The sequence below is a fragment of the Telopea speciosissima genome, chromosome 3 (assembly GCF_018873765.1).
Source record: "Telopea speciosissima isolate NSW1024214 ecotype Mountain lineage chromosome 3, Tspe_v1, whole genome shotgun sequence".
In the NCBI taxonomy this organism is placed as follows: domain Eukaryota; kingdom Viridiplantae; phylum Streptophyta; class Magnoliopsida; order Proteales; family Proteaceae; genus Telopea; species Telopea speciosissima.
Window position 1 is genome coordinate 12,971,142 of NC_057918.1, and position 11,328 is coordinate 12,982,469.

Here is an 11,328-nt window from a genome sequence, read left to right on the forward strand (position 1 = left end):
AAACTTAATCCGGAAAAGATTTCATTTTTTGAAATTAAAAGGAATCAATTTGTTTTAATGTAGTTCGATTTGGTTTTAAATGGTTAGTTCGGTTCTAAATCTAAGCACATTGGATTGATGCATTCCTCCATGCCTCCCATGGTTGTAGTGCATGGTATTGAATCGAGTATCAGTCTCCTTTAAAACTAGTACGTTATCGATACGGTATCAACACATATCACAGATTGGTTGCATCCGACAAGTTAATTTACCCTTAGTTTTTTACTATTTGAAAAAAAAAACAGTTTTGTTTTTTTATTATTTTACCCCTTATCTGTAATGTTGATTTTCCAAATCATTCTTCCACGACGGACCAATCAAGTGAACAGTCCATGGTGGGAGAGAGAGAGAGAGAGAGAGAGAGAGAGAGAGAGAGGCAGGCATCAATGGCCGGTCCGACAACAAGAAAGTCTAACCAATATGAAAAATATAAATGACACGTGGAAGGAAGAGGAGAGGAAAGGCTCATCTACGCCCGCGAAATATCGGGAGGGAAATAGCAAGGAAACGAAAAGATCACAGAGAAAAGGTCGGTATTTAAAAAGGCAGAATGGAAAGTGAGTCCGACGTCGACGGTTCCTTCTGATCTGTCTCGACTTTTGCTTGGTTGGTTGTTCTTATCGTTGTTGGCTTGTTGCTTCCTCTACCTTTGTTTCTGTTGTTGCAGAAGAGCGGAGACGACGATTTCCGACCGATCTCTTCTGCAACAACCGGCTTCTTCTTTTCGTCAATGCTGCTGTTCTGCGCATCTCTCTATTCAGTTTCAGGTATCTCTCTCTCTCTCTCTCTGTTCGATCCGTCAAGTTCGTTCTTGCTTTTTATCTGTTTCGTTTTTTCATGTCCTTTCTTAAAGTAAACCGTGGATTTAACTATTGTTCTCTCTCTCTCTCTCATTGGCTACCTTCAGGTTTTCTTCGTTTGTCAAATTTTAACGTGCATTGTCTCTCCTTCCTTTCTTATGTCGTTCTCTGAAAAATGAATTAGATTTACCGATTTTTCGTCAACAAGAATTAAGTTACAGTTTGAGTCAGAAATGTTAGATTTTCTTTAAAATTTCTAAAGATCCTTCTGTTTCCTTTTTTGTTCTAAGCACTTGCAGGGACTTTGTCTCTTTTTATCTGCTTCTCCTTCCGATAAAATTTTACTAAACAGTTTCAAGTTCAAGCGTGTTGGACCTATATTATTTATTTCCTTACCTGCAGGTTGAAATGCGGGTCAACGATTCAGGATTTCCCCCACCAGATATTTCATTCGAGGATCATAGAGTTCTCTTCAAACTATATTCCAGAAATGAATATTTGGTCACACACGCTTGGAATTTAATCTGAATTGCCAACTGTCTTCTCTGAGATAATTCCATTGACCGCGGTAAAATTTTTCAAATTCCAATCTTAAATTATCTTCTTTTCTTTCATCTGAACGTTAGGCCTTAGCTTGAGATATATTTATGACTCAGAAATTGGTTGTACAATGCTTAATTGATTAACTAAGACAACTACACATGTTGGCACCTATCAAAGAACGGCATTTAGATTTAAGGATCGGGTCGCTTTAATTCCCATTGGGCCAGGCTATCACACCCCATGTTTGCTTTACTGTTAAATTATGTTGATCTTAAAGGATCCCCTCGTTATTGTTACGTTTAAGGTACCAGTCTTGGGCTTTCAGCAAAGCATTTTTTCCCCTTCTTTTTTTTTTGGTTTAAATTGAGGTGTGGTGTGGTGGTTTGTGTTGAACTTCAAGAGAAGTTGGTGATCATCCTTCTTGAAATCTGCTTCTTTCTTGGTTTGTTCTCTGCATCAATAATCTACTCATTCTAGTGGATCTGACCCTCAAACATAGCCCCTTCCGACCCCCTTCCTCAGTCTTTCGCCAACACATGAATCTCTCTCTCTCTCGTAGACACACCCAATATTTTCATACACTGGCTTCCTTATGAGGAATTCTGAACTGTTGAGGAATAGCCATAGCTACAAATTGCAAGAATTTCAGAAATTTTATTGTATATATTTGTTGGTTTGACAATTCAGGGCAGATGTTAAGGTTTCAAAAATTCATTCAAAACTATGATGAAAAAGTAAGTTTTCCCCTTTTCCAGTATACAGAATGGGCAATGACTGTAATGTTATGGCATCAGTAACAACTAACAATGAGGATTAATGATTTATCGTGTTAATTCAATGCTATTCAATTGTCTGCCTATATATTACTATCGATCAAACTGTTTCTGTTGACTTGGAAGGTCTTTCCAATGGCTTAGATTTGTTAGTTTTAATTTGCTGACTTTCTAATATGTTGATTGGATATCTTTCTGGAAACTGATAGAAATTCTTCTGATCGGGTTAGGACTCTGATCTGATGCCTTCCCTACTCCACAGGTTGAGAAAATTATGGTTGTCATTACCTGTAAAAAGGACATCAGCACATACGTGCTGCAAATGACAGGGATGGGGACTTATTCCTTGAGGGTCCTGCCTTGATCATCAACTAGCTTGGAAGTTTACCCAACAGACATTTCAAAGACACTGATCTGCAGCACATTTTTGTGGCTGATTAAGAATTAATATATGGTCCGACAAATGCTTTAAGTTGGATTTTGTGATGAACTAAGCCCTCCCCCCCCCGCACCACAGGGGAAAAAGTAACGCACCTTTAGTATTTCATTTCTGTAACTTGATCAGCTATTTGGTTTATGGATGTTAGCACAACTGAGTCAATGGCTACCATTATATATAGAAATATTGAATTGTCCAGTCCTTTTTTTTTCTCTCTTTGATTAACAAACTTATAGCTTGATTACTGCAATTACCTTCCTAAGGAATTTTGGTTTTCTTGTATTATGGCAGATTGAATGCTGCTCTATTTTGGCATTTACAAAGTTCAGTTTGATATTCTCTTATATTGTGTAATACATGGCAGGTCCCTTGTTTTTCTTATGTTATTTGCTCTGTTTCAGATCTTTTAAGAGAGGTTGTCATCTCATGAAGACAATATCACTTGTTATTGGAACTAAGTAATCATAATGGGTGGCTGTGTATCAGCACCAAGGAAAAGAATTAGACCCCGGAGAAAGTACTGTCATAGATCCTGCAAATGCCGTGGAAAGATTTCTGCTTGTGTCCCTGATGTACCCACTAAAAGGCTTAGTGATACAGGAAATCATGTGACAGATTTTTCTGTAAGCAAATTTGTTCATGTGGATTTTGACAAGGGTGCAACAACCAAATGCAGGAGATCCGAGGTTTCCAATTTGACATTCCATCACACCCAGGTGCAGTGGCATCACAGTCAATTTGATGGAAACGGTATTTTTCTCATCTTTTGGTGAATTGTACTTGTCCATGATTTGAAAAAATCTTTCTTTTTCTATCATAGTTCCCAGGGCTATTTTTATTTCTGAGTGATTGAATTTCGCTGCTTTAAAAGTGTTAGATTTAAACCTTTATCCAAACCATCCTGTGCTCAAGAAATGAAGATTTGTGTCTCTGCTCCTTGTGTTCATGTCTATATCCTTGTTGCCTACTGATAATGAATATAAAGCTTGTACCATTTATTTCCACATTCTAAATGTAGATAAATGTTCATGGCAATGCTTCTAGTTTTATAACGTGTCAGGGGGGGGGGTTATCTTCTTCTCCCAGCTCAAACTGGTGCCTTTGATGACTTTAGGACTCATTTTAGGAGTATCTGGTTGCAGTTATATGCCAAGAAGACGCGTGGTATGATTCTCTCAGTATTCTTGAATCAGACTCTGATGATGACTTCATTAGTGTGCATGGAGGTAAGCAAATTATTCTCTCTCTCATCATCAAGTTTACCAGAAGAGAATCCTAGATACCTGTCGCAGAAGACCATAAGGATCATCCACCTATGGCAAAACTGTTGTTGTGGTGTAGAAAAGGGACTCGTGCACTCTCAATGGTCTACCTGGGAATACCTAATGAGCTAATAAAAGCTCCATTGGATGATCCTATTGTCTTAAACATACTATATTCCTCACATGTTGTGAACTTCCAGAAAATATGCTGATTGGTTCACAAAAGGTAAATATATCTGCTGTGGTGGGATTGGCAATATGGCTGGGCTTTGCCAATTACCATATCCAACCCTCTTACAATATTGCTCAGTCCTAACCCGCCCTGCCTCATGAAACATGAACAGGGTTTTACTGATTTTATGAGGTGACAAGGGCATGGCTTCACAATTTTTCAAAAATGATATCTGAATCTAACCTGATGAGGTCATACCATAACCCAACTATAAGGGGCAGGACTGGGCAGGGCTACAGTTTAATCCACTGTATTGCCATCCCTAGTTTCGGATCTCATTTGTTTGTGAGGCTTTCACTGCTAGTATTCTATGAATATGGGCTCAGCCCTTATGGTAAACCCTGTGACAGTGCTATCCACCATGCTACTGATACTAAGCTAAATTCTAGCGCTTTCTTTGTGATTAATAAAAAATGATATATTTTGTTCTTCTTTCTCTGCAGACTGTTTCCCTTCTGTGGGAAATGCAGTTGGGAACATCTCAAACACCCAAGTGCTTCAGTATGAGGCTGCATCATGTTATGTTGATACTGGGTGTAAATATGAGGGATTCTATGAAAGTTACCTGAAAATAGATGCAGGTAAATCTGTGAACAAAGAGGAATACAATGAAGCAGATGGATTTGCAGTTGTAAGCGCCCAAGGTTATGAGCTTTCTTACTTAGGGAAGGCCAATGGTGTCTGCACAAAGAGGAATAAAGTACTAGATGATCCGTATGAAAGTTTTAATGGTCTAAAGGAGGATAAACAAGATTCTGAAGTAAAAACTCAAGAAAGCACTTTGAAGTCTTGTTTACCTCGGTTGGTTACTACTGTCAGTTTCAATGACAAGAATCACCCTCCATCAAGTCCAGGCCCACAATCGCAAAGGAAGAAGTCAGCAGTTGTCAAGCTTTCTTTTAAGAGGAGATCCTATGATGGAGATGAAATGACTAAATTTTGTAAGTGCTATCAAGGTCTTATTAAGTGCCTAAAAACGAGTGGCTTCTACTCTTTTGTTCATAAAAATATGAGAACGAAGGCATACTATAAAATAAGAAAATAAAATGAGAAACCAATTTCTTTTTGTAATTGGAACTGCTATGATTTTTAAGTTTAATGTCGTAGTTTGATCTCTGATTTTAATAGTTTTAGATATTTAATTTTATTTTTTAAATAATATTAGAAAGCATTTGGTATTCGCAGGTTCTTCGAAGAGAATCTTATATCGTCCCAGAGCCGGACTTCTGATTCCACATTCAACGGGAGAGAAGCCAACGCCAGGATGTTGGTCCTCTGTCTCACCTTCAGTCTTTAAGCTTCGCGGAGAAAACTATTTCAAGTATGTTTTTTATATGCTTCATTTGTCCACATCTCAAGCATCCAGACATTTGCAATTAAGTACTGGTGGTTCTGTTTGGTTATGATTCCCTACTTGCAGAAGGACATACCCTTCTGAACCTTTAACATTATGTGATGCAGAGATAAACGGAAATCCCCAGCTTCTGACTGTAGTCCGTATACCCCAATTGGTGTTGATTTATTTGTATGCTCAAGAAAGATAAATCATATTGCCCAGCACCTTGAGCTCCCCTCGGTGAAAGCACATGAGAAAGTACCGTCACTCCTCATCATTAATATTCAGGTATCTTGTAATTGTCACACTCAATAGTTACTCTCTGTCATCATCATTACTATTCAGTTATCTTTTAATTGTTTTTTTTTTTTGGGTAACTTTTAATTGTCATTCAATTTGTTCAGTTATTGTACCTAATCTGTTTGGGGGTAGTAGCAATCTGACTGCAGATTCAACATGGAATGTCCTACATCCTGATTGTTTCTTATCATATATCCTTTTCTTTTTTGGACAGATACCTACTTATCCTGCTGCCATGTTTCTTGGCGAAAGTGATGGGGAAGGGATGAGCCTTGTATTATATTTTAAAGTTTCTGAGAATTTTGACAAAGAGATATCACCTCATTTTCAGGATTGCATCAAGGTAACTCATCCCTTACAGTTTGCTCTACTGGAATTGTACTTTCTGCTGTTCAAATCAAGCTGTCTAACTCAGAAAGAAACTTAATTTGAGTTTAAAGGAAAATTGCCTGAGATTGCATCATTTGTTTGAATTGAGTAATTAGCTGTTATCACAACTTTCAAGTAGAATGGAGTTTTGAACTACTTGTGTCTATCTGGAATTTCTATTTAACCTTCTTGGATGTCCTTACTGCTTTGTTTTAATCAATTTCATTTTATCTTATTTACTATTGTTTCCATTTGATTGATAATATTCTTTTTTGCTACAGAGATTTGTTGAGGATGAAATGGAAAAGGTTAAAGGGTTTCCAAAGGAATCCACAGTTCCTTTTAGAGAAAGACTAAAAATCATGGCTGGTTTGGTTAACCCAGATGACCTTAACTTAAGTTCTACTGAGAGGAAGCTCTTACATGCTTACAATGAAAAGCCAGTGTTGTCTCGTCCTCAACACAATTTCTACAGGGTAAACAGTAAAACTTTGTTTTCTTCCCCATGCTAATATCAAGATGATAATTGTACTAGACAAACCGAAAAATAAATAAAAAAAGAAATAAAAGTGTTGTTGATAATTTGATTAGGGTGGAAGATACACGGTTTACTTCCTCATTCTCTACCACATAAAATATGCCAGTATTTCCTCATTCTGTAATCTTCTCACTGATGTCCTTAGTGGTGTTAACTAGTAAAATTAGTCCTGAACCTACACTATTTTGATGCAGGCTTCCAATTACTTCGAGATAGACCTGGATATACACCGCTTCAGCTACATATCTAGGAAGGGACTTGAAGCATTTAGAGAACGTTTGAAAGATGGGGTAGTTGACCTGGGTTTAACTATTCAGGTACAGGTTCTACGTTTTGAAGTTTGTTCATTGTTGAGCAACTTGAGCTTGAATTTAAGTACATGCATAGTTAGATTCACAATTAAGCTGAATTGATATTGATATACCTATTTTCTGTTCATACACAATGTCTGCCAAAATGAGGTGGCTTGGATGAGTTAGTTAATCTAAGAATTGTTTTTTTTTTTTGAGTTTTCCCCTAATTTTTTTCCTGTTGATTTAGTTTCAGTTTTTTTCCCCCTGTTCATATTGCTTCTTTTTTTTTTGGTGAAACCTGTTCATATATCTTCCATTAGAAAATATAAAGCAAGATTTCCGTACCTCAGTAAATCTCAATTTTTGAAAGAAGCAGTGTTTTCCTTTTAGTTTGAGCTTAATCGAAGTCAAGCAATGTTCTTAATTCCTTGTGCACTTAATTGGGCTTTCTGTGGTTAAAGCTAACCCAATTACATTGACAGGCTCAGAAACCAGAGGAACTGCCGGAGCAAGCCCTGTGCTGTGTGAGATTGAACAAAATCGATTTTTTAAATCACGGCCAGATACCTACAATTATGACAATTGATGATGATTAGTTTTGGAGAGTGAGATGTCAGGGCTCGCATTAGAAGTCATGAGGCAGTGTTGATGGAGGGGTGAAGAAAGTCCACCTCTGCAAACATTTGGACTTGCACTTCCAGCCTACTTGAATTGGGAGGACATTAAAAAAAAGTTGGGGGGGGGGGGGGGTGAGAAAGGAAAAAAAAAGAAGAGAAATCATTGATAAACTGAAGAGATGAGTTGTTCCTTAATAATCTTGCAATGCAATAATCAGTTGTTCCTTAATAATCTTGGAGTTATGATTATTGTTAACATCTATCTGCGCTATTACTATGATTGTGATTCCCAACTATATATATAATAAACCCACTGTTATGTATGTTCCTATTCTAATGAGGGAGAATACCAAAGTGGAGAGAGTGAGCTGGGGATGAGGTAGAGGATGGTGGTTTGACAATCATGTGAGTCATCTCTCTCTCTCTCTAGCCTATACCCCTCCCCTACCTTTGAAATCAGATGGTAAAAAACCATCCACACATTCTACAGAGGCTTTTCGTTGGAATTGTGTTTCATGTATAATTTCCCTGTGAGAGAATGAGAGAGAGAGAGAGAGCTGTGCAGGTGCCAATTTATTTACATTTGTTTCTCGCAAAGCTGTGCATACTTTTTTCTGGTCTTTTTGTTGCTTCAGACCCACGTACTCTTCCACCAGCCTTTTTCCTGAAAAAAAAAAAGAAGGTAGTAGCTCAATGAATATTGCAGATTTCTTTTTCTTTTTTTTAAATGGATAACTATAATTTACAGAAGAAGATGGAGAATCCAACACAAAGAACTGTTGATGATAATGGTAGGTTTAAAAAATGAATAGGATTGAATAGGAGCCAACTTAAGTTTTCACCAATCCATTTTTGCCTGGAAAGCATGTTAATGAACTCGACTCTTTATTATAAACTACTATATCTCTCATTCATTGATTTGGAAAACAATTTAGTGCTTAATAGAGTTTCCATAGATAGAGAAAAAAAAATGAAATAGTACGCTAGATCAAGGAGCAAAGAGGAGGTTTCCTGGTGCCACTAGTCTCACAGGCAACAACACTGAATTCCAAGTTCACAATTCGACACAGTAGAAAGCACATGGATCTTCATCTAGTGAGGATGCTAAACAGTTGAAATATACCGAGGACATTAAGCATTTAGCTGACGATGAAGGCCTACATGAGTTTAAATATGTGAGCTTCTGATCCATTTAATTACCAGGTCTTCATAACATGCCTTTTGAGGTATCAGCAAACTACAACAAAAGGCAATTTTGGCGACGATAAAAAATATTTTCGTCCCTACAAATCATTTATGGTGAAAGGCCGCCCGTACCCAGTGCACAAGGCTCCCGCGTTTAGCAGGGTCTGGAGAAGGTCAAATCATTTATGGTGACAATAATAATATTACCGTTGTCGAATAGAATTTATAGCGATAGGAAATATAATTTGGCGACAATACTAGTTTTACTGTCACCAATTTAGGGGTGTCAATTCCAGGCCTGGCCTGGCCTGTTTACTAATCTGGTGGTCCCGGTGTATGGTCCTATCCCGTCTGATGTCCAACTATACTGATCAATTCCAGGCCTGACCTAGCCCGACCCTTTAACTTGTAAACTTTTCTATGGGCTTGGGCCCTGGTTGATTTATTGGCCCAAATCAGTTTATGGCATTTAACTTTTTGTTGGGCTGTTTTTTTTTTGGTAAAACTATTTGTTGGGCTGGGCCTGATGTATTGAGTAAGGTTAAATACGCGTACATTCCTAAAATGCACTTAATATTACTCGTATCCCCTAAGGTTCTGACAAATCCATGTACCAACGCTAAAAATTCCACGTACCACACCTATTTTATCCCTTAAAGCCATTTAAATCCACACTAAGAATTAAATGCTAGAAAATGACCAAACTATCATTTCTTCTATTTTTTCTAAAATTTGATTGCCCATACCTATGTCACCCTGAAAAAACCGGTGAACATTCGCCCATCTCCAACGAAAGCATCTTACAAATCTGGCAATCAAAATTCCGGTGCCGATGCCCGGAAAAACACTGTCGAGGTGAAAGGAGATTGAACTTCACTCATCAAACTTGAAATCAGAAGGTCTTAGAGAGTTCGGCTTCGTCTTCCCACCTGATCTCCGTGCTATTTTTTCTTCTAGGAATCAGGTTGGACTCATTTGAGAGATCAAGCTGTGTTGGATGCTTTGCTGCTCATCGTAGACCGGTTTTCAGATACCCTGAGAAAAGCAGGGTGGAACTCTAAGGAGATCACAAACACTCTGGGTTTTGATTTTCGACCCAAAAAGGAGAAGAATCCATTGAAGAAATTGTCGCCGGAGCTAATAGAGAGGATCGGAAAATTGGCAGAGTCAGTTTCCTGATGATGAACAAAGAATACGGAAGTCCGGCATCGAGATTCTTTTAGGTTTTTACTTAATTTTACCTTTTCTTTTTTAGATATAACCTAAATCTAACCATATATCAAAGCCCCTTGTGTCTGCTTTGATCTTTTTGGGGGTGAAGAAAATTGGGAAAAGCGTTGTCATATTCATTAAGGAAAGAAAACATAGATTAATGGACATGTAAAATGGTTACAGGTAAATATTCCTTTCAATACAAACTAAGATCTTTACAAATCTCAGACTCTTGGAATTTTTTTTTCTTTTTGTGTTCTTACTTCTTCGTCTCTGTAACCTCTCCAACACCTCACTAGCCTCAAATCCCTCATCGACAAGGTCAGACGATCTCAAGGCCACAGCCTCCAATCTTTCCTTCATCAGTCGACGAAGACGAGGAGGTGAAGCACCTGACCTAGTTTGAGACCTGCTTGTCTCAGGGTTTCAACAGATATTTGCAGGACTAGACCCACTGCCGAAGAGGATGCAACTCCCTTGTTCTTCTTGTTGTTTATGGGGCAGCAGCGGAGATTGCAAAACCCTCTCCGTGAGCCTCTACCTGAAGCACTCCCCTGCTACTAAGAAGAAGAAGAAAGGAGGAGGGGAAGATGATGGCATTTTGGTCTTTTCAAAATTTAACAAACAGGTCAGGGCAATTAGGTCTTTTCAAATTTTACAAAATAGAAGAAAAGGTAGTTTAATCATTTTTTAGCATTTAACATCTGGTGTGGACTTGAATGGCTTTAGGGGGTAAACTAGGGGTGGTATGTGGACTTGTTAGAACCTTAGGGGATACGAGGAATATTGGGTGCATTTTAAAGGATACGTGTATTTAACCCATATTTTTATGATATTTTTTAGCTTAAATTTATATCATGGGACATGGCCCAGCACGAGATGCAGTATTTCAGTCTATTTTGAATGAATAGGCCATGTTCAAATGGTTAGAACATTCACTTGTAATGGAAAAAGACAAAAAAGAATTGGCTGGTATCTCTTTGTAAAATTAAAATATTCGATTTTAATGGATTACACCGGCTAAAAATCTGTTTATATTTAAATAGACCCATAACCTGGTTGTGCACCGGCTAAGGCCCAATTATATTTCAAAGTCCGACCGGATCCAACCAGGCCCAATCAGAATACTTAAACAGGCAGACACGATGCAGGCAAATACGGTTTTTGGCAACAATAAAAAAAATTACCCTGAGTGAATTTGATTTACAACGACGGGAGTTTTTATTTGGTGGCCTTATTTTTTTTTTTTTTGGGTTAAACCTCATAGTTATTATTTTGGGCAACGACAAAATACTCAATGAGAAACCATTTTAGTTCGCACGCAACCTTTTCCTCCTTCCCGCTTTTTTCTTCCCAATACCGCACGAAATCTACAGTCTCTCTCTCACAC

The 11,328-nt window shown here is 37.9% G+C and overlaps 1 protein-coding gene across 4 annotated transcripts; it reads left to right on the forward strand.

Annotated features, from left to right (window-relative positions):
- Positions 1-631: 631 nt before the first annotated feature.
- LOC122655587 lies at positions 632-7,627 on the forward strand. 4 transcript variants are annotated; one of them, XM_043849812.1, is made up of 12 exons: positions 632-806; positions 1,242-1,407; positions 2,418-2,609; positions 2,996-3,344; positions 3,737-3,820; positions 4,532-5,029; positions 5,274-5,409; positions 5,550-5,712; positions 5,939-6,067; positions 6,375-6,569; positions 6,826-6,948; positions 7,407-7,627. In XM_043849812.1, the coding sequence occupies exons 4-12, from the start codon at positions 3,062-3,064 to the stop codon at positions 7,518-7,520; spliced, it is 1,725 nt and encodes a 574-aa protein (XP_043705747.1). In that variant the 5' UTR covers positions 632-806; positions 1,242-1,407; positions 2,418-2,609; positions 2,996-3,061; the 3' UTR covers positions 7,521-7,627. The 4 variants fall into 4 exon arrangements, with proteins under 4 accessions (XP_043705747.1, XP_043705746.1, XP_043705748.1 ...); XM_043849814.1 differs by lacking the exon at positions 2,418-2,609 and having other exon boundaries at positions 633-806; positions 2,996-3,180; positions 3,271-3,344; XM_043849811.1 differs by lacking the exon at positions 2,418-2,609.
- The last annotated feature ends 3,701 nt before the right edge of the window (positions 7,628-11,328 follow it).